General features: G+C 38.9%; 4 protein-coding genes across 5 annotated transcripts in view; 1 reads left to right on the plus strand and 3 right to left on the minus strand.

Annotated features, from left to right (window-relative positions):
* Nucleotides 1–4,656, plus strand: part of LOC118324582 (RNA-binding motif, single-stranded-interacting protein 2-like) — a 19,406-nt gene extending 14,750 nt beyond the window's left edge. For both annotated transcript variants that reach the window (XM_035657004.1, XM_035657005.1), the window contains exons 10-14: nucleotides 273–323; nucleotides 686–796; nucleotides 1,301–1,381; nucleotides 1,479–1,560; nucleotides 1,756–4,656. In XM_035657004.1, the coding sequence (XP_035512897.1) occupies nucleotides 273–323; nucleotides 686–796; nucleotides 1,301–1,381; nucleotides 1,479–1,556 (321 nt within the window). In that variant the 3' untranslated portion in view covers nucleotides 1,557–1,560; nucleotides 1,756–4,656. The remainder of the gene's footprint in view (nucleotides 1–272; nucleotides 324–685; nucleotides 797–1,300; nucleotides 1,382–1,478; nucleotides 1,561–1,755) is intronic.
* Nucleotides 4,657–4,786: 130 nt separating this feature from the next.
* Nucleotides 4,787–13,041, minus strand: si:dkey-21c19.3 (sentrin-specific protease 1). The gene is made up of 18 exons (XM_035657378.1): nucleotides 12,390–13,041; nucleotides 12,071–12,129; nucleotides 11,767–11,948; nucleotides 11,614–11,689; nucleotides 11,306–11,498; nucleotides 11,046–11,184; nucleotides 10,830–10,948; nucleotides 9,992–10,275; nucleotides 9,825–9,888; nucleotides 9,524–9,562; nucleotides 9,345–9,429; nucleotides 9,112–9,252; nucleotides 8,615–8,746; nucleotides 8,179–8,382; nucleotides 8,009–8,088; nucleotides 7,810–7,894; nucleotides 6,021–6,116; nucleotides 4,787–5,927 (listed from the first exon to the last, which is right to left on the minus strand). Exons 1-18 carry the CDS (start codon nucleotides 12,521–12,523, stop codon nucleotides 5,865–5,867), a joined length of 2,175 nt encoding a protein of 724 aa, XP_035513271.1. The 5' UTR covers nucleotides 12,524–13,041; the 3' UTR covers nucleotides 4,787–5,864.
* Nucleotides 13,042–14,969: 1,928 nt separating this feature from the next.
* LOC118324602 (protein lifeguard 2-like) lies at nucleotides 14,970–19,629 on the minus strand. The gene is made up of 12 exons (XM_035657024.1): nucleotides 19,431–19,629; nucleotides 17,891–17,978; nucleotides 17,637–17,725; nucleotides 17,396–17,460; nucleotides 17,233–17,286; nucleotides 17,084–17,134; nucleotides 16,933–16,972; nucleotides 16,613–16,650; nucleotides 16,364–16,451; nucleotides 16,140–16,235; nucleotides 15,717–15,770; nucleotides 14,970–15,604 (listed from the first exon to the last, which is right to left on the minus strand). Exons 1-12 carry the CDS (start codon nucleotides 19,443–19,445, stop codon nucleotides 15,455–15,457), a joined length of 828 nt encoding a protein of 275 aa, XP_035512917.1. The 5' UTR covers nucleotides 19,446–19,629; the 3' UTR covers nucleotides 14,970–15,454.
* A 557-nt stretch (nucleotides 19,630–20,186) lies between these two features.
* Nucleotides 20,187–23,008, minus strand: mfsd5 (major facilitator superfamily domain containing 5). The gene is made up of 2 exons (XM_035657494.1): nucleotides 22,873–23,008; nucleotides 20,187–22,469 (listed from the first exon to the last, which is right to left on the minus strand). The coding sequence occupies exon 2, from the start codon at nucleotides 22,385–22,387 to the stop codon at nucleotides 20,939–20,941; it is 1,449 nt and encodes a 482-aa protein (XP_035513387.1). The 5' UTR covers nucleotides 22,388–22,469; nucleotides 22,873–23,008; the 3' UTR covers nucleotides 20,187–20,938.
* Between the last annotated feature and the right edge of the window lie 400 nt (nucleotides 23,009–23,408).

The raw sequence follows: 23,408 nt of genomic DNA on the forward strand, positions 1-23,408 counted from the left end.
ATCCACTTTGCTGCTGTAATATTGGAATTTCCCCATTGTGGGACTATTAAAGGAATATCTTATCTTATGTTATCTTATCTTAGTATTTAGGATGGGTTAAATGCAGAGAATCCTTACAGGATCAATAAAGGATAACTTATAACTTTAAATCAACTTTAAATATAAAAACAACACAGTTGTACAGTTTTGCTTGTCCATTTTTTAATATGACTGAATCTTTTTAGATTATGTAATCTTATTATGGTACACGTGTATCTTTCTTGTTCCTGCAGGTACACAACCCATCCTGGTTACATCATCAGTCGTACATCATGCCACCCACAGTGAGTATCTTGAATTTTAAAGCTTTTGGCCTTCCTCCGTGTTTTAGTTTCAGGAAAAGCTTTTTAATATTCTGCTGCCTTCACATGAGTCGGTCTGACTCATGTGAGTCTACGTTCACACTGCAGGGAAAAAGTGGCCAAAATCTGCATTTCTTTTTTCTTTTTCATATGTGACTCAGGTCTGAGTTTTTTTCATGACATTGTGAGCAGCACAAATCACATGAAATCTGATCTTTTAGATTCTGATTCAGGACACTTTTAGATATGGTCTGAGTTTTTGCAATGCGACCTCAGTGTGAATGCACTTATCAGAATTCATTGTCCAGATGGCGAGTGCTAACACTACTGTGTGTTTTTTATAGGGAGCAGTCCTGACACCAGGAATGGACCACACCATGTCCATCCAGCCGACCTCGATGATGGGACCCCTGACACAGCAGCTCAGCCACCTCTCCATGGGCAGCAGTGGCACAGTCAGTAGAGTATTCAACATTCTGCTATCAGTGATATTTAACCCTTAGAGCTGCACTAGATAATTTGACATATTGGAGGCTTAGAATGGCAGCTGAAAAACACTTAAATGTATACATGCAAAAGTCATGTGAGGTGATGTCAGTAAACCTCACAAAGAACACTTATGTGTACTAAGCTGACTGGTCTGTGATTGTGTTATACAAGATGATACCAAAGGGATGAGAGAGGCAATGATCTCAACTTTCCCTGAGTGTTCATTCACCACTTTTAAGGTTCTGCTATATCTTTAGGTTGGAGATAACTAGACTAACTTTTATTTGTAAAAATTCGGTAAGGTTTGGATGAGATTTTCTTCTTGAGTTGCAGTTCCCCTTTATAATTTAGGCTGATGAAGACAGGTGTAATTTCCCTTACAAATCTTGTGTAATGCAGCTTTATTTGACAGTGTTATTGCTAACGTAGCCATCATGTCCAATTAACTTATCGTCTTCATCCTCCTGCAGTATATGCCTGCAAACACATCTATGCAGGGGACCTACATCCCCCAGTACACCCAAGTGCCTGCCACCAACATCTCAGTTGAGGTAATCACCTCTGTTTTCTCTCACTAGAGCAGTTTAACACTAAAATGTTATTTGAAACAATCACTCACGGATTTAATATTTGCTGCCTCCCTCTCAGGAAAGTGCCGTCCAACAACCCGTTGCCATAGAGACACCCACAGAACACACAACCTACTCCTACCAGCATAACAAGTGAAGAGGTGGGTTTTGATTATTGCTAGTGTCTGTGTGTGTGTGTGTGTGTGTGTGTGTGTGTGCTTGTTTTGTGTCTCTGTATGTGCATACATCTCAATCCAGAAACATTTCTTTGTCGTGCTGTGATGTTACTGCAGAAGGAGACAGTGCAGCAGTAGCTCTTGTTTCTAATTGGCTGGTCTTGTCACCTTGTGTCTCAGATCTTCCTCTGGAGCCAGAGTGACTCTCAAGGAGCCCAAGTGCTGAGAACTCAGCACTCTGACTCTACACTCTCTACACGCGAAGGAACATGGACTGTTACACAGAAAGGACAACACAAACAAAAAAGATATTTTCTACAAACTCATATTTTAAAACAAACTCTTTTACTCCAGGCAATCAAGGCTGGAGAATGGCAGGCAATGAAAAATGGAAGAATGGAACAAGAAACATCTATTTTGATAACAGTCAAGAAAAAAAAGACATACACACACACACACACACTACACATGTTTAAAAGGTTTTTGAGCGTTATTCACATTATTTTCTAATACTACTCCGGGGAGCTAGAATGAAACCAGGAAAAGAACATTTCAACACCATGTTTTATTTTTAGTCATGTTTTGTTTTGACGATTTGTAAGATATGCTGATTTTACTTCACGTTTTTTTTGTCTGATACTTTCAGGCTTTTGTACATAATTCTTTGTTTTGGTGCATTTCTAGCTTCATGTGTTCTAGTTTGATTGATTGGTGCAAATATTTGAATTACAGAAGTCTCGAAAAAGAGTCATTTAAAAAAGCTGATGACTTGCATTTTAGACAAATATGGTGCTGACTTGGATTAGCATCTCTCAAAGTGGCAGCAAGTTTATCAGGTATGAAACTTTACCTGAAGTGGTATCACTTGTTTTTTTGGCACTTGAATCTCAAATAATTTATAGTTTCAGCAATCTCGATAAAGCTTCAGACAATCAGAAGATTACAAAGAAGAGAACATTTAGAGATGATGGTCATTAATGGCAGATTTCACAGAGAAGACTTCTTTAAAAGAGCTAAATAGATTTAAAGCATTCCAGAGATTATTATCATAAAATTCTAAATATAGGTTCACTTTGAGCTGCTCCACTTGATGGAATCCAAAGTTGCTTAACAGGGATCACATCTCACACACAGCTGCCTGTAAATAAGAGATTTAAATTTATTTAGGCTTTCTTTTGATTTCCTTTTATCGGTGTAGTATTGCTTCAGGTATTTTAATAACAACATGATACAAAATTATACCAAAAAATAGCAATCTATATATTGCTATGTGTTTTCAGTTTTTTTTCCTCATGTCCCTTTTATAAAAAGGGAAGCTGAATCTCTGAATCCCAAAACTGTATTTTCTGAAGCAAGAATTTGATGTTGTTATTAGAGTATGAAGTTCTTATTACACGGATGTGGAGATCAACAGGTAAAGCGTGGCTCTGTCCTGTTCAGAAAACACTATTACGGTGGATTATTATGGCCAGTGGAGAGATGCTTTAATACTGGCCTTTGCTGTGTGTTTGCATATATTTCCGCATTTCTGTTTTTCACCCTCATGTTTTTTTTTTTTTTACATTTCTTATTTAAAGGTTTGTTAAGTTTTTTTTTTTAATTCAGTTTTAATACTTTTAAGATTGGTCCTATTTTTCAAAGAAGCTTTGATTTTATTTTTGATAGTGTGCTGTGTGCTTCAAATAGTGAGAAATAGATGTGTTCAACTTCTCTCTGTCTTTTTTAAAAATAGTGATTTGTTCGTATGTTTGCAAACTTCTCTCTCGTTCTGGTTTCAGTGTTGATGTCAAAGATGCTTTAATGTTTTTTTTTACAGACATTTCAGTTCTGTCTGTGTCGCGAATGTTGTCGCTTTGTGAACATGACTCCTGTTTGTGGATTAATTATGTATGCTAGGTTCAGATGCATTGTTACAGAGCTGTACCCCAAGCAGTTGGGAATAATGTCAGATAAATATATGTTCAAAACCTTGACTTACCTCATCCTGCTAGAGCAATGTAGATTCAGTTCGTGTACAAGGTTCACAGGCAATAACCAACAGTGGGTCTCATGACTGTTCACAGCTGGTACTGTGTCCACATCCTTTAACTCTTCCGTCCAATGTTCGGAAAACATGCCCAAGGTCTGATGATCTATGCAATTAATTTATTATCCTTATAAATGCAATACTACAGATATCCAAGAAACACCTCATATGACGACAATGGATCACCTCACAATATGACTTCACATTTTTCATTATACATACATTGAGATTTGTTTGTTTTCCGACACATTTATCTTTGGTTTCATTGTTAGGAAAATTGCTGCATTAAAAGGGAACTATTTCATACCAAAATGTGGTTGTTAATATGACTGTATGAAATGTAAGAACTCTAAACAACTACGGCAGATGTGCTTTATGTGAACGAAGGCGGGTTTCCCACTCATCTACCCAACTTTTATTTTACATGGACACGTTAGTTGTTAGATATAATTCTCCATTCCATCCAGTTGCAAGTTTTATGTTAGTTTTGTGTGTTCCGTCTAGACCTGTTTGTTAGCTTGCTTTCTTGCTGAGTATTTGTAGATGTTTTCTTCTTTTAAAACCATGAAACAGTTTATTTCCAGGAGAAAATAACCTTCACAGAAATGCCTTAGATTTCACAGGAAGGGATAATGAAGTGCTACTCGTGGGCTTGACCTCTGACTGGAATTGTTTTTGTTTTCATGCACTGCAAATGTTGAAAAAGACTTTTGTTATATCAAACTACTCTGAACATAGATCTATGAAGCAAAGAAATATTTACAACTTTTAATTCCTATTGTGTCCAAAACATTGAAGAAAAACTTAACAGTGGCTTATTGAGTCTAAAGAAGTATTGCTGCTAATTTTGAATTGCTAAGTATTTAGAAATCTTTTAGCTGAATCAATTTATCAAGTCACAGGTCAGTTTGTAATTCATGTTCAACGATGTCTGTGCAGTCTTGTTTTGTGCATCAAACAACCTCTCCTCAGTAAATGTTAGTCTGTGCCATGATGCAGCTCTTTGTCTTCTTGATAGAAAAAAAACCCTACAGCTATTAAAACTTTTAACTTGGTTTGATTTTGAACTTCTCATTTTTTTAATAAAAAAAAATGTCACTGTGTTTGCGTGATTGCTATTACACAAGGGACCACGTTATATATTGTAAAAAGGGATAATGCACTACAAATAAGCCAAGACACACATCAAGGTTCTCTCTTGTTTATCAAATTATCAAACGTGGCAGTTTTTATATCAAACCCAGCTGATTTTGAGGTAATACACAAAGAACAGTCACAATACATGAGAATTTATTTCTAAAACAGAGTTGAATCTAGATAAAAAATATAGGAAATACGTAAAGAAAAAGTATATTACACTGTTCAAGAGGCCGTATATGTTTTAAGTATGTACAAAGTTCAAAATATACCGAATATGCCCAAAAGCTGCTGTCAAATGAAGAAACTCTAAAATACATAAAATAGACTTTGAACCTTAATTTACAATCTTTGACTAATGGGTAAGAATGAAATGGGATGTTTTTTTCACCCTGCAGTTTTAATGGCAAGGTAAGACAACATTCTGCTACCATTATAAATCATACTCTGAGGCAATGTCATATCTGACGACTATTGTGCGTTTTAAACCAACAAATAAAAATAATCCTGTTTCAGGTGAAATGTGGAAACTGGAAAAAAAAATAAAAGCCCAAATACAAAGACAGATTTTTTAGACAAGATGTCATTCAAATTCCAGTTTTGTGGGCATTCATATTTTCATTGTAAAGTCATTTTTTCTTTGCACATACCAAAAGTATCAAACATTGACAGTGCCACCAAAATATAGTATTACTGTCATTATAAAAATTATAGCATAATGCGCTCACCTCCCTGTAAGACGAAAAACATGTAAACTTTGTATGTTTGCATCAAACTGAACATTGCAGCTCAGAGTATGGTTTTGTAAGCCAGTTAAAGCGGGATTTTTCAAAAACAGTTCTGGCTGGGCAATACAAAACACGCAGTGTTTCAGCTGCTGTACTGATGCTCCATAGGTGCACCAAAAAAAGAGTGGGAGGCAGTGTTTGGTTCTCCAGCACCATCCCATCAGCTCTGATCAGCTGTGGGCAGCAGAGTAGCAGAGCTGGTTCCTGATCTGATGAGCTGGTGTGCAAGTCTATCCCAAAACAGTACTACTGTAAGAGGATCCTGCTGTCGAACGTAGCCATCGTTACGACGTGTGACATCGTGAGACGACTATACGAGTTCAGTCCTCATACTGACATCACAACAGCTTATGGTTCACGATCTCCCAAACCATCCTTTTTCTGAAGTAGGGCATGTGTTTCTGTGAAGAAAAACAGAGGTCACGTAAGCCATTCTTAGGCCACTATCATGATGATCATGATAAATCTCCTTTGTTGATGCGGTTTATGTTTACCTGAGTGAATGTGATTGGCTTGTCTTTGGTAATGTAATCTGCATATTTGCATGTGAACATTCCACAGTCGCTACCATTCATCTGCTGTGGGATTTCCTGAGAGGAAAGGAAGGGATAAAAATGTCATTATTATTATTTAAATTTGGACATTGCACAGTACATACTGACTAATTATCAGTATAAATCTGACAGGATATTTTGTCAGTACTTTACCAACTGTTAGGATTTTGCTTTGACAACTCATTTATCAGATTTTATCCAGCATCATGGGACATTTTGTTCTTGACAAAGAAACCGTATGAATAGATTTTGCACAATAGTAGTTTCTCTTCATTTGCTCCAAAGACTTTAAAAGAAAGCCACAGTACCACAAAACAACATTGGAAACACCACCACAATTTCAATGATAAACACAATAAATGACTCAACCAATGGGCACACAGGCCAGCAACCAGTCAACTAAGGAGCATTGTTTTGAAGCTAGGAGACACGTGGGCTCCCACTGCAGATGGTTGCTTGGCTTTTTCTTCATATGTTGTAGTGAAGGGGGGCTTTAATTTACTCAGGCAAATAACACCTCTACTTTTTACTCCCGCTCTCAACTTTGAAACAAGTGCTAGAGCCAGACAAACTTGTTTTCCCCCCTTTCTGATTCAGTCCGTATGGAAGCGCATTAATTAGCTATTGTTTACTGTATGTTAGAATCAAAATCCTGGTTAAATAATATTTGTTACTCATTTCATTTGAAGAGCGGTTTTTGACTTCACAAAAAAATAAAAATAAAATACTACACAGGATCGAATGGAAGGGTTTTTGTAACTGTACACAAGACAGCTGTCATTTTGTTAGAGCAGTTCTGCTAAAAAAATGTATTGATCATAATGTGTAATCTCAGTAAAAAGCTTCAGACACAAAGGACCAATGAACAATCATCTCTGTCAATGATGTAGTATTTTAACCTTTTCAAGTGCAAATCATCAAACACATTATTACTGGATCAGATTGTAAGCTTACAATCATGTATCTATGTCTTTGATTTCTATATTTTTCAAATCTGCCACTGTGTACAAAACACACCCGTCAGATTAAAGCAGAACAAATATATTAAAAAGTAATGTAGGATAAAGCTACAGGCTAGTTAAGTGGTGGAATCTGAGAGTTTATCATCCATTAAGGAAATGCAAGTCTGGTAAACAAAGAATTAAATAACAGAGCATAAAACTGTGTTGTGTTAACTTGTTGACATTTTCTCTGCTCTGACTTTTTTTTATGAGGCTAAAATAGAGGTTCTGCCTTTTATGTACCTATTCCCATGGTGTGAACATATTCAGAGTTTCCTGAATTAACTTAGATCAACTGTTCTGAAACCAAAAAACTCAACAAGTTTCCTATCTCAGGGTTAGTAAACTCTGAGTTTAAGATTAGGCACAGGGTTTGTTAAACCTGCTTTCTGAAACAGGCCCCAGGTCACTTGAAGCTTATACACTGAAATGTATCACTACTTTGAAACTAACTACTAGTTACCAAGGAATGCTGCAAATATAAATAACTGTAAAATGTAACAACATGAATATTAAAAACTAGTCCACTGGTAACTATGCAACACAGAGCAGGACAAGCTGGCCAGGGATGGAGGCACTACTAGCTCCAAGAACTATAACCTGGAACTCCCTGCTGATGATTGAAGTTTATCCACAATTCCTAAACGCATGTAGATGACACAGCATGACATGGCACAACAATGGAAACATACTATTTAATACTCTCCGCCCTCCTGTGTAGGACTTACATTGCGCCTTTTGCTGTGCAGAGTCCAGCCTGAGGTATCCAGTTCTTTGCCTTTCTTGTCTTTACTTTCCTGTTGCAGGTATTCACTGGGGAAATACAAATTCATTTATTTCTATACTCATGAAACTCAAATTCCCAAATAAAAATAAAAAAAGTCCCAAATTTACCAACAAACCAATGTATCATATAATGAAACTTACAACAATATTCTGCATGCTTCATCATTGCTTCTTCCCATTGAATCAAAATACAGGATAGCCTTTTTGCGAAAATCCACCACCTGAGAGAAAGAGTTGCACAATAAAAAAACCGCAATATAAATCCCAAGATTGTTACTTCCAGGTTCACAGTTATGGCCATTAAGACTTACAGAGAGGCACCAGTGCACCCCCAAGTGGACAGGAACCAGCAGGATGTCTTTAGAAAAGATGTCCATCTTTTTGGTCCAACGGCGGACAGCAGAGTAGCCACTGCTGCGCAGCTTGGGATAGAAAAAAGTGTTGAACGTATTGACTGATGGCAGGTTGGGGTCCTTGCTGCGCTCAACCAGCAGGTTCATGTAGAAGTTGATCACCTGAGAGATTAAGGAGGGAGAGTTTCAATTCACTGGACAATCACCACTGTATGTCTCAGTTGTGCAACAATTACTAAAAAAAACCCAAACAATATAATCATGGTTGTGTATTTTTGATGTATGTCAAAATATATGCATAACCAACACAAGAGTGTGGTGCAAAATGAATGCCTGCTGATCACACACACACACACACACAGATCTTATACCTTGAGGATAAATATGTACTCACCTCATCATTGAGCCAGTTGAGGTTGCTGAGGGTCTGCAGGTCTTTACGTGTGAGGCTGAGACCAAACCCTTCACTTAATACATCATGAGAGCTACCTCCTCTTAGCACCATGTTCACCTCATCCTCCATTTCCTTAATAGAAAGAGAAAGCATACACGTGAAAAAGCAGGGAATATTAGCTCAGCCCTTATACTACTACTATAAATGTGTTCCTAAACTCGTACTGCCTGACAGCCTACAGAAACAAAAAAAATGCTTGTACCACCCTGAATTCTAATATTTTAATAATTTCTAACCTTATTGTTTTTAACCAGAGAGTGGGATCTCAATAGGAGTGAAAAGTACATCTGCCCTTAACTTAAGCAGCATAGACCACTTAATGTCAGCGAAAGAAATCATAATCTTTCTAAGTGATAGCAAGTCTCCGTGGGTGGGTCATCTAAATGAATTCTATATATGATAAACATTGCATGCACATTAGGACACAATGACCACACCTCTGTAAGTTCGGGGAATTCTGGTTTCACTTCCAAAGGCTTCGGTTCTTCTATCACAAGAGTCAAAGGAACCTCCTTCTCCAAAGGGACTCGAACATGGACCTCGACATCTGGGCTGCGTTGCCCCTCTTCAGACAGACGCTGGGAACCAGTTATAACACGACACAGGTCAGTGGGAGAAAAACAAATATGATAGAACTGAATCTGAAAGAGCTTCAGTGGTGCACACTCACCTGTCGCAGCAGCTGGGCAGCCAGGGCCTCCTGCTCTTCTATCTGTCTCCGTCTTTCTCTCGCTCGAGAGTCATACATACTTGTCCTACAGTGACAAAAACAATACATGTTTTCCTCTATTCAGAAATAATATCAGTGAATAGAGGATAAACGGTATAATTACATAGGAGTGTACTTACAATTCTTTGATCCATAACTCAGCTTGGAAACATGGCACACTGTAAAGACATAAAAAATATGTTTTTTAAAATACAAATAAAACACTTGAGTTGACTTAAAAAGGACCAGTGTGCGGGACTTAGTGGCATTATGAATGAAATTAACAGCATCAGACATGAAAAGTTTAGACGTCTACATCTTTGACCATGCTTGTGTAAAGGGTAATCATGTTACACATTGCATTAACAACAGTGAAATATAGCTCGTGATAAAACAATGTAAGGAAGGAAATGGCAAGACTGACTGAAAACAAATACTAACCTTGAGCTGTCTGGCTTTTTACCCTTTTTCTCATTTACAATAATTACAGAGTCAGCGTCATGAGCTGCAAGAAAAGACAAGACGAAACACAGATTTGACTTATGGTTTCCCATTTGACAAGGCCTATATTTCATTTATGTGCACACAGCAGGGGGTGAGAGTTTTACCTGATGATTGTGTGTCCTGAGAGGAGTTATCCTGCAGTGCAGATGGGGAGGGAGCTGATGAGAGAGTAGCTGCTCTGCTGGAGCTGAGGTCTGTGTCCAGAGACCATGTCTGGATCCCTGGCCTGCTGGAAGCCCCCACTGGGCTGGGGAGGTTGCTGGAGCTCTGGCTAGACATGCCCCTGGGGCTGGGAGGGCTGCTGGGTCCGTCAGACGTTTCCCCTGCTGCTGACCCAGTAGGCGAGGAGAACTGTAGAAGTCTGCGGCTGGTGGTCAGAAAGCTGGTACTGATGAGAAAGTGACAAAAAAGGATAGACATGGAACTATTAAAATGTATTAATCATTTAAATTAACCTTCCATTGAACGTGAGGAGAGTTTGTGAGTTGTGTTCCTTGCATGCCAGTTCCACAAAAACAAAGCATACATGCAACTACCATTGAGTGTCCCTCAAATACGGCACAACAGTGAACAAAAGCTGGATTATGCTCCATGGCTGGTTCGACATTTGTTCATATACTGATACTAATATTGTTTTGTTTAAATAGGTTAAACTTCAACTAAGCAGAAAATACTAGCACTTTTAAAGTCTGCTGACAGCTGATTGTAAAGATATGCAAGTGCAAAATTGAATATGTCATTCCAGGATACACAGAGTACAAAGTTAGAGTTTGGAGAAAAGTACTGCTGTTAAGTTTATATGCCTCTGGAGCCCCCCACTGGCCTGTGAATTAATTCTGGCAGCACTCTGGAGCCCCCCCAACCCGTGCATCTCTTTACATATTTCATTAACAGCTGGAATGTGGCTTTGTTAAAGTTTACTACATTGGTATGGATACGTACAAATCTCTGTGTGACCTCACAATGGCGTGTGAGCTGCCGTTGTGAAGGAAAGACGACTGACCACCAGAGACCATGGTCAGAAGCTGCCTGTAGACCTCCTTCTCCTCTTCACAAACAGACTGGACAAACACGGAGGAGAACCATGAAGTCAACAACAGAAAAGCAACACCTGATATAGAAGAAATCACAAAGTGCCTTATTGTCCTGACGTCTGACCTCTTGTGCTGTGCAGCGGGGTCTGGCCCTATGTACGTGGCCAGATGAGCTGCTGTGTGTTGGGCTCTGTACCACTTTGATGGGAAAGGTCTTCTCATACATGCTGGTGCAGGAACTGCTTGCAACTCCACTAAATAAACTGCAAACACAAAACGACAGTGCGGTAATCAAACATCAGCAGACAATAGCTCACCCAATATAATATTAAATAACGTAACAAAAAGCAAGTCTTGAATCATAAACCAAGATGTAAGGAATACCTTGGCAATCCATGCGGTCGGAGGTTTAGGGGCCTGCCTAACCGTGGAGAGGGGTGCAATTCAGGGGTGATGGAGGGTGGCAAGTTGACTGAGTGCCCATTTGTTTTTGGCACTTCACGATGTGTAGGACTCATGCACACTTGTCGCCTACAGACCTTTGATCCCATAATGGACTTCTCATTACGCAAGCAGTCTAGAGTGGGAAACAAAATAAAAGGGGTACAATAATTAACTTCACTTCAGGGCTCATACAAACAATAGCAATCTTGATGAACAAGCCTATACAATGCTTCAAGTGACAATCTTACCTGATTTGGATATTTTCCACTCCAAAGTTGTGGCGGGAGCAGCGAACGTCTCATCCAGAGAGTTCCTTGCAACAATCTTAACACAAACGCATACATGTTTAAATAAAGGTCATAAACGTTTTGACATTAAGGGCCCAGAAACGAATTGCTTACCGGTCTCCCTGCCCAGACTGCTGCTGATGTTGAGGGCTGGGGCTCTCCAGGTGGAGGACCAGGGGAGGTTGGCAGTATATTTCTCAAGGTAGGGCTCACATTGTTCCTCATCCATGTAGCCACACTGGAGCTATGAGTCTTAACCCCTTCAGCTGCAATCTTGACTGTGTCAATTATTTCTCCTTGAGAAATTTGAAACAGACCGACAGACAAGAGAGTAAGTAGGGTCATACTGGTTCTACTTTATCGTCGCACAAACTCACACAGTAATATGTAACTTAATAAACAGGGAGTAATTATTTACCCATTCGAGATTTCTTTATCATTAAGCCATCTCGGTCGACGTTATGTCCATCTTCCAAACTTTATGAAACAGATTGATGCTACACAGTTAGTACCACAGTCCATTCATTGCGACAAACTGGAAATAAAGTCTTCACATTATAACAAATAGTTGAGACGCTAAACGAACAGCGAGGCCACGAATAGCGGCTCTACAGAAACGTTAATTACACAGACTCATTAAAGAACTTCACAGCAACTTGGGGTCAGTTTGATTCCGTGTCTTTTTAAACACACCGACTTTTGATTACACGAGGGACTAACGCCGTTGCAGCTCATACCATTCAATCGGTCTTTTCCTCCTGATCCGACCATCTCCCGCTGCCCGGTGTGCATCAGAGTGCTCCGCAGCTGGCACACCATTGCGAAGATTGGCAAAGCTTGTTTCTATCCATTCGTAGATTTTATTCAACATGGCTCAAAAGTTTTAGAAATAACGCCGCTCGTTTCACAGACAAATCGCTATCGCGTTAGCTGCTTTCGGTTTACCTGTCAATATAGCCAAACCAAATGAAGCTAGTGCGCTTCATTCGACTGAGGCAGGTCAACCGGGGCTCTTTCAAAGGTTAACACTCCTCACAAATATCATTTTACCTTTCCACGAACCGAGCTAACCGTTAGCTACTTCGCTGAGAATTAGCTAGTTGCCTAGATAGCACACTAAGCTAACTACCTTGCTAGCTAACGTTGCTAGCTACACGGCTAATTTATGGAAGTGTGTTTAAATTCCAACAGGGATGCGACAAATCGCAACCAACGCGTTCAAAAATACGGTTATCATTTTGAGTCACACACTAACTCATTTGCATCGCCTTAACGGGACTTTAAATTGCATATAAACTCGTTGAAGAATATTATCTCCCGCTTCTTCCTCATTCAAAACCACAACATGGCTGAACAGGACGCTCAACCATCGCGCGTTGTGATTGGTCGACTGGATGTTGTACGTCTGAAGGTACTCGACATTTACTGGTTGGTTGTAGATCGGCGGAGACCATTTAATATCACGTCACAGCCGCCGGCATCGACTTGTGAACACAGTTTGATCTCTGTCACATGTAGACAACACACGCAGTTATTTGGCTTTAAAATACAATCAAGTTGATCTCGTCTGATTTTCTATTTTAAATGAAATAATAATGGGAAGATAAGTGTTTATGCCAAACACATACGGTCACATATTGTGTTCTCAGATTTCTTTTTCATTCATAATTAGGCGTAACGTATTCGAATACGTGTATTTCTCTTCAGTCTGTAACTAATTAAATTGACAGACAACAAAACAATGCAAACCAGGAAGATAACCTGTTAAGTCAAAAGCATGCTGGAAATAGTCTTTACTTGTATAATTTGTCCAATGAAACTTGTAAAACACAAAACAGACTATGGTATACACTAGGTGTGACATTGATATTGGAGGATGAGAGAGGAGGCCCATGCAGATCATTAGTTCAGCTCTGTATGGGCAATTATTGTGTCACCTGGGCATCAAAATACCTAACTAAAGCCACATTACCTGCCCAACATGACCTTTACCTAGCCTTGGACCTTACAGGAGTAACTAACTAATGTTTGTGGGTTTAATAACCATAGGAAAAACCAAAGACACAGACACATTTTAGACAAATATATATTACAATGATATATTGTGAATATATATATGTACAATTTGTGCATTTCAGTGTTCACAAATCAAAAGACTATAGAGATTATAATAGCAATAGAACTATGGCTCCAAAGCAAACAGAGGAATAAGGAACTTATATACAACTGAAATAACCAAAAACATCTTCTTTAGGAGGACCAGAGTACTGATAGGTTATCAGGACATTCAGAATATTTTAATTAAAGACACCTCCACAACATTGAAATGTTTAGGATGTAAAACTGAAATTAAGCTGTCCTGTTTATCATATAAGTTTTTTACATGGCGTTTTAAAATGAGCAACACAGACTAAAACAAAAGTAATAAAGAGGAGATTAAGCACATTATTATTTATTAAATCAAAGAGAACCAGTGATTGAATTCACACACATTCACCATTTATTAAATTAATACAGTAAAACCAATGCTACAGTGAAATGCAGGGTGCCCTTAAAACAATATACTGCATCAATATCATCAAACAAAGGTGATCAAAGGGCACTTTATAAGATTATAAATTCATTTCAAACTTTAAACTCTTTTACATTACACTTTCTGAAATATATCATTCTGTCATAAAAAAATAAACTTCATATGTCATGAAATATAGCATTCAAGCCCCTTCACAAATGCAGGCCTTATCAAAAGTTTCAGTAAATCCATGCATGTATGGCACTGTCATGTTTATATTTGATTATCATGTGTCACCACTTCCAACCAAGTGAATAAGTTTAAATAATAAAGAACAAAAACTATAATCTTTGTTCAAACTATTTTTCATGAAAATAAGTCTTAAACATCTTCATTCAAAAAATTTCAGGTTCAAACACTTGTTAGACAAAATACATACTAATAATAAACCCTGCACAATGTGAAGACAATGTATGAAAGTTAAATACAGCAAAAATCAACTCGTAGACACATTATACAGTAAATGAGATGAGTGGAAACATCCAAAATCCGATAAATAGCATTTTCAGATTGTCATTCAAAAGCCAGAAAAACATGTCGCCTAAGCTCAAAGGTTTCTTGTAATTCACAGTATTGAGACAACATTGGATATGATTGAAAACAAAGGAAAACTCTTTTGCATCTTTGAAGCTTTTTTAAAGCAACATTTGTGCTTTTAGTCACTAAATCAACACCCACAGCATTAGTCCAATGATGAGATGACTATATGTGGGATTGTTAGGTCTTTGTTGTTTTTAAAAAAAAAAAAAAACAGATAAATAAAAATGATATATTTGTTGTTATGGCTTTTTTTTTAAGTCATGCATAATGTATTTTAGACCAGATACCTCTTAAAGGTCATTGACATCTATTGTTTGCCCATACAACTTCAGATGAACACTCACAGTATGTTTTATCTATGTTAAATGGAAGAAGCTCACCGATTACTTAATGTTTCTGGCTGGTTAAGCTAATAATCTAACCCCGTGGTGGGTGCACAACATGCTAAAGAGGAGGGATAGATTGACATTTTGGATTTGAATACTGACATGTGCATGGATAGCTGTACAAGAGATTCACAAAGTATTCATGACCTTATCAGTATCAGGCAAAAACTAAATAAATAAAGCTGTTACAATTGGAAGCACTGTCATCACAATCACCAAAATGTTAAAAGACTCTTATCATGTCTGCCTAAATTGCCATACTGGTGCATTTCTTGTCTGCAAGTAAGAAAGGTTAGGCTATGGTTTACTCTCGTTTTGTTCCGAAGATTTGAAGGAAGAAGGAGAAGATGTAGATGATATCTAAGTAGAGGTTGAGAGTGGCGAAGACGTACTCTTCTGGATTAATAGAGTAGCGCTTGTTCCCCATGAGGAGCTGGGTGTCAAATGCCAAAAACTACAACAGAAAATAAAACGGCAAGTAAGACATCTTTTTGTTTGTTTATGATTCTGATGACAAAATATGATAATTTCTATTAGTAATGGTTTGACAGTATCTGTACTCTTACCATGGTAAACAATATGGCCCCCAAGGCAGCAAAGGTGGCATCCAGCCAGGGTACCTAAATGGGAAAAAGGACTTGATTAAATGTGATTCCAGTTTAGATAACCACATGAAAGGCCCATGTTACATCTGAATGCATATGATAGTACAATAACTAAATATGATCTCAATTTAGAGTTGATTCTGCATTAGTCTAATGTCAAAAATTTGTGGGACTGTTGATTTACATTCCTTTAAAAAAAAAAAGGGGCCCACTGCAGCAAGGACTCAGCCTTGCTACATGTAGTTCCAGCTCTACCAGGTGCACTACCAGGGTGCCCTGTTTACATTCCTATTCGATGTAACTATGTCTTGGTTGTCTGAAAATCCCCCAACCTTACATGACACACAACTGGTGGGATAGCTTGATTTAGATAGTTATACTTACATATTGATAGGGAAGGACGAATGCCAACACCAGTCCAGAGACAAACATGACCATGCAGAAGACGAAGAGCACGCCTTGGTAGGATGTCACGTCAAACTGGATGGAGAAAGCACATGAAATCAAACATAAATATGTTAATTCAACAGTGTGACAATCCGGCACACATGAATGACTTTCACTAAGTACATAAAAGTACATAAAAGGAAAAATGTTAGTTTTCTCACCTTAGTTTGAAAGCTGAAGATGGTGACCAGGAGGCAGACTGCTGCTGTGATGCCCAGACACATCACCACTGACTTGGTGTTATAAAAGCTATTAAAACAAAAAACATTTAAAACTTACTGAGAGTTCCAACTATACAGCTTTATGTAAGCCTACATTTCTGGCCACAAACACAGCCTCACACGCTGTAAAGAAAATACATAGCTGCCTAATTATCTGGAAAGGAGAGGGTCTGAAGCAGCAAGACCTACCTGGACAACATCCCTGTCATGTAGGAGAGTGACAATGTCTGTAATGGGAAATATGATAGTCATGAGAAATGCAGGCATTTGTTTAAAAAAATCTTTGAACATGTCATGACTGGAGAGCATAAACTTTTATAAAATATATTTTATTTTATTTGTTTTAGATCATTTTAACTGGCATGGCAACTTACAATCATTTGATAATTTATGAATGTACTGTTTGCAATTCTAAACCTCAGTTTGTAGTTGCTCATCTAATAACACAAATTCAGTCCATACAAGAAAACATTTATTAAAAACATAACAGATATCTGCCTTGTACTTACAAAGATGCTAAGCAGAATCAGATTCCATGGAAACTGTCTCCTGTAGGAGGGAGTAAAACATTGAAGTTTTAATATTTGTTTAATATATAATATATGTTTTGTGTTTTTTTTTAAAATATATTGTACACAATTTTGAAAACCTTTAACTTACCTTGGTGCAGCGCAGCAAGAGAGGGTCAGATATGTGGCAAAGAACACAGCACTGTTAAACAAAAGAAATATTGTTAGATAGAAGTGACTGAAAACTGTACAGAGTAACTGTGTATTACTGACTTGAGACTGACTAAACCTGTTACTTACTAAGAGGCCCAGTACCACCCAGGGTTGCTTTGAATGTAGTCCTTCACAGGGTCACTAAAAGTAGCATAGTCTTAAGTAAGCACACAACTCAGTGGATTTCTATCAGAATTACTTAAAATCAGTATTGTTAAATATGAAAGAAGAAGTCTAGACTAATGCTCACCAGAATGTGAAAAGAGCCACAATAGCAAGAGTGACCAAAAGCTGGATCATCAAGATGGCATACACCTAAAAGAAAGCAAGTTAAAATCAAACAAAATTGCATACCGGTAATTATACATGTACTGGTGTGTGTAGGCCTTTAACGTTTAACAAAGTTCATTTGAGGTAAATTATCAGTGATATGTGGCATTCACAACAGAGTTAATATTGTAATCATAATGTCATGATAAAGCGTTTGATACCTTACGGATGAAGACCCTCCTGATGTTGCGATCATCCCAGGTGAACTCTGTGAGCATCTCAACATCATTGTAGCAAGGCGCACTGGTGCCTGGAGAACACATATATTTATGTAAGACTTTTTGGTAGTAAACACTACAGTGTATTTTTTCAGCCAACATACAGCCTACTTATGATATATATATATATCTATATATATATTAAGATAATGACTAACTTTATCATTAAATATAGAAGGATAAAAGTGTTGTCATACTTGCGGTGGCTTCCTCATAGCTGGGAGGAACTGGTGACACTAAGACTTGTTCGCTGGAGCCATTGGCGGTCTTGTTTGCAAGTAAAAGCTAAAAGGCCAAAAGATGAACAATTTGTTATCTTTTAGTTTATAATCTGTCATTTTAGGTGAGAGTAAATCAATATTTGAAGACAAACAAACTCCCTTACATTTAACATGAACTTTTAATGTCTGGTTTTGAATGTAGTGTTCCCTTGTCTGTCAGTAAAGTAACTAGTTAACTAGTGTGATATTACACACACACCCACTCACCTCCTGAAAATGTAAAACTATAAACATTTATGCTGCAGAGAATCACACTGTGGAATTATTATTACTCAGTGCGTAGTAAGTCATATTTCAGGAGGTTCTTTATCTTGAAAAATCAAAGATAAATGGTCCTGACAGATTTGCAGTTTGAGTACTGCTTATGTAGTACTGCTGTATTGGCACTTGGATACATTATAATCATTTATATTCTTGCTTTTACAGTAGCAACAGTTTAGGTATCATATTGTACACTGGAATTTAAAGTGTTTTCATTGCCAGGGCATTCACTTTTACTTTCACATAATGAAGTGCTTTCATTTGTTGACATGTCAGCTGACATTTCATCTGCCTCCACCCGATAGGTCACTTTTTCCATTCCTAACACTTCATGATATTTTATTTAATTATTTATAAAATGCTTCAATGTCAACTGGACTACAGCTAGCATTACTACATTCTGCTTACAATAGACACTGTTAACCATCTGTATTTTAACTCCTTTCACCTCTACCACTGATATACAGTAATAAGACTACATGTACGATTTGGGTCACAGACCATCAGTCTCTAAAAGATAATTAGCTAACCGGCGATGCTTGAAAATCCCGAGTCCTTGTACAATTTTTTTTTTTTTACCGCTGTTCTTCTGCCATATTTTCATAAAACTGTTGAAACCATCAGGATGAATAATGTGGAATAATGTGAGAGGCACACACGGTGGGGAGCTCACAGCAGCGTTTTATACCAGCGCTACAGAGAGAAACGAGTTGTCATGGTGACGCAACACGGTAAAACAGCCAGTGACGCACTTCATTCACATAAACTCCGGCAACAGTTCAGCCTTAAACAACACAAAACATATCATATGTGCATACGTGAAACATTACAACAGGATTAAGGTGCCATTAATTAACTAACTATTTAATTAATAAACGACTTTATTTAACAGCTATTGAATCCTGCGGGACTGTGCGGCTACAAACACTATTCTGCAGGAGAGAAAGCCACAGTCATGTTACCAGGCTCTAGTTATCATTCATTAGAATGACTAAATGTGGCACAGCTGAATAGCCTGCATTGCCATGAAGCATTTCTAAAGGGATGGAGCAGAGGCACGCATGTCAACTCACTGTTACATAATAATGTAATACAGAAATCCAACGTACAGAACTGTTTATAATTGTGATAATTAACAGGAATAATGACTTCTTAATATAATTAAATGAATGACACGATTAAAGTAAGCTCATACCTTGCCCTGTGTCATGATGCCCGTGTGTCGTCCTGCAGTAGGTTGTCTAGTTGTGTCTTAAGCAGTAAATGGGGATCTGGTGTCTCCTTTCTTGATGGTGTAGTTCTTGCAGAGTCTAGCTAAACTGTCAGAAAAGACCTCTGACTGTGCTCTTCTTCGTCTCTGCTCACTGACTGAACACCCTCTGACGATGTAGTGATGTAATCCCCAAACAACGCAGTTAAGACTCGTGCAGATACCCCCCCCCTCACCCAAAGAGGGATGTTCTAGCAGCATCCAGGTGAAGCTGCGCCATAGAGAAAAGCTGGGACTGTACCATGGTACCAAGGCAAATGGGGATGATGAAGGCCTGTCCAGAAAAATCTGGAAATATGGTCTGCATCAAAACTAAGAGAGGGGAATTGCAGGGGGTAAAGTATTTAGACATTTCTAGATTTAGTTAGTTAGACTGTTTTCTGGTAATTTAAACAGGCCATTTGATTAAGAATGACCTGAAATAGAAGTCAATCCATTTTGTATTTATAAGAAATGATTGGTGCAGAATTAGATTTTAATGCTAAGAGGTTTTGTTAATGTTGAATTAAATAAAAAAAGAAGTAACTTTACAACCTGCTTGGAGGGGAAAGACATTTTTCCCTTTTAAATTTGGTAAAGTAAAATATTTATATCACACTATTTTATGATTATTTGGAAACTCCAAATCATACTACTGAATACATATTCATATAACATCAATAACAAACAAATACATATTCATTATGTACAATATGCACTTTTATTTAAAAGTGTTAAGAACAGAAAAAATGTTAAGACAATACAGATCAAATATCCTGTAGACAAGTGCAGAAAAAGCATTCAAAGTAAAACTGACCTACTGATTGCTCTTATCATTAAAAATACACAGAAGCTGGAAAAAACCAACAACACACACACAGAAATAAAAGTATTGTGGAAGAAGTACTATAAGAACTGACATTCAGATACTGGTCTACATGTAAGTTATGACTTATTTCTTTGGATATTCATTGAGCTCTCTGTAAACTCACATCTTTTCACATCCGTTTATAAACATATGATGGAACTAAAATATTACAGATCCTTATGAGGATAGTGACAGGTTAACACATCACCCCATCTCCCTTCAGGACACAATGAAGCAATGATATGTTTTTATCTGGAATAGTTAATGGAATGATAAGAGTTTTGGATATGGCTGACAAAGCTTCCTGCAATTTACTTGACAAATTAAGGTAGATATGGTTCATGTTCTGAAAACATCCATAGAGGATTAGAAAAACCCTCTCCCAAAAACAACAAAGACGTAACAGGGGAAACATAAAAATGGAAATTCAACTGAATTTTAATTTACGAAAACACCCATTGATGCATTTGGCAAAATGTAGACTTACGACTACTCCAGTGGAACACATGAGGTTTCTACTTTCAGACAAAACTGGCACAATGCATTTGAAACCAGTCACACATGAATGGATGTGTGGTTTATCTCCTCAGAACATCTCCCCCTCCCCTCTGGTTCCTTCCAGTCTCAGGTCTATGTCATTTCTGCCTAGAGTGAACAGACTGACTACAGCCATCAGAGCTGCCAGCATCATGACTGCACAGCCTCCAAACATGTGTCTGGTGCCGCTGCCAGCCTCCCCTCCACCCGTTCCTGACATTTCCCCATGGAGCGCCAGCAACCCTAGGCAGGCCAGCAGGTGCAGAGGCAACCGGAACCAAGCCAGCACACCTGCTCGCTTTTCCTCTGGGATCACCCTGCCCTGGAGAAAGCTGACTGCAGGGAAATAGAGGCCACAGGCCAGCTCCAGCAGCAGAAAGGCCAGAAAGGACTCATGAGGTCTTGGCTGGCCAGGAGCAGTGGAAAAGGTCAGCATGAAGAGGGAGAAGAAGGCCATCAGCACAGCCAGGCAGAGAACATGGCCAGGCTGAAGACGGTAGCGTGTGGAGGTGGCTAGGCGGTACAGCAATGAGCCGGCCATACTGGCAGCCATCAGGCAAGAGAACACTATACCCAAAGGAGGTCCATGAGGGTCCAGTACCGGGGTCCACAGGAAAACAAAAATGTAGAGGACACTTTCAAACAGAGCCTGCACTCCACCCAAGAGCAGGACTCTCCTGTCCGACAGCAAGCAGCGCAAGCCATCATGGCAACTGCGTGTGAAGCGGGCCCACGCAGACAAACGGGTCACAGCTCCATTTGGAGTGCCAAGATGCAGCGTTTGTTTGTCCCCTGCAGGACCTTCTTCCGCCTCTTCCTTGCCCCAGTCTGTTAGCACCACCCAGGCACAGCACGCCAGGCAGGGTACAGCCAGGAGAAAGGGAGCCACAGGCCCCAGGTGGAGCCACTCAGCCAGCAAGTTAGCCACCAGCCCTGCTCCTACAGCGAGCCCATGGTTCCAGGTAGCAGCTTTGGTGAAGGTGCTGGGGATCCACTCCTTGGGGAAATCGTGGATGTCTACATGACGGTGCACATACCAGGCTTCAAATGTGGTGGAGAGCAGGGATGTGGACAGACCCCCCAGGACCCGGCCCACAATCAAAACAAAGTAGTCTCTGGACAGCTTGGTGAGACAACAAGCAGAGTAGGACAGGCAGAAGAGAAGACATGTCTGTCTGCGACCCAAGGCTTGAGGGAGCCAGCCTGAAATAGGAGCAAACAGCACACAGGAGGCCAGGCCACACACATACAAGATGGCTATTTGGGATTCCAGGAAACTGTAATGGCGGTACAGTTTGTAGAGGTAAGGACCCTGGAGCCAGTCTGCCCACAAAGCCAAAAGGTATGCCCGGAGAAATATGCTCTGGAAGCGGCGGAAGACTGGGTTGGCTACAGCAGTAGGAGCAGACTGAGGTGGGGTGAGACGGCGGGCTGTGAGCTCGAGGCCAACACACAAGGCAAGCAGGAAAATGATGGCAAGGTACGCTGTCACCAACATGGTGTGATACACTGCACCCACTGGAGGTCACACCTGAGGTCCTGAAGGCGTTTTCAACTCATTTCTTTCCATTTCCCAGCACCTGTGGAGAAGAGACACGATGGACAAGAGTAGAGGAGAGTGTTAGGAGTTACCACTGAATCACTTCCTGCTGTTAATCATTCTCCATGTTACTTCGTAGCTAACTTTAGCTAATAATAAGCATTTCATTTCAGGTATCCAGCAACTCAACAAAAACGGCATTAGCTAACGTTAGTGAGTGTGTATTTACATGCATTAATGGCGGACAGCTTGAGTGGTGACAATTTAGTTAATTTAATATAAATACGTTAACTAATTGATAGCACTGAAATGTACCTGCATGCTATTGTTATGTAGCTAACGCTAGCTCAGAAGCTAACCTAACGTTCAGATTGAATTGCTGTAACTGTGCTTCTACAATATCGTTTCCATTATACTGTATCATACTATGTGATGTGTCTTACCGTGCCGTTTGACAGCGGTCCCATATTACTTACACGACGTACGAAAGCGTTAACAGAAAACATAACTTAAGTGATGCTATAGCATAAACGCAAGTGTGACTTTAGTGGCACACAGTTAATTCACTTCCGGGATCCGGGATCCATTATTTCACCACAAGGTGGCATCCTTGCTTTGCTTTTTGATTTCCAGGGGCAGGAGAGAATCGCTTAATGTTTCCAGACTTCTTTTTCGGAGGGCCAGTCCCATTCTTAAGGTTGGATTTTATTATTAGTTCGTAAATCAAGCAGTAGAAAAAGTAGTTCTTTAAAAAATGTTTGTAGTTTTTCTGATGAAACAAGGCACACACGATCCAATATTGTATGTGTACAAGATGATATGATGATACTTAATACATTGTTGTGATCTGTCTAACCCATATTTCTAGATATAAAGGCTAGTGACTCTATTATGCATACCTTAATAGAAAACAGGGCATTATAACGTTATGTGTTAGATATGTGCATCTAGCCTTACTCATATCATTGCTCATTTCTGA

This window comes from Morone saxatilis, unplaced genomic scaffold (assembly GCF_004916995.1).
Source record: "Morone saxatilis isolate NCDOM2014 unplaced genomic scaffold, NCSU_SB_2.0 Contig15, whole genome shotgun sequence".
Lineage (NCBI taxonomy): Eukaryota > Metazoa > Chordata > Actinopteri > Moronidae > Morone > Morone saxatilis.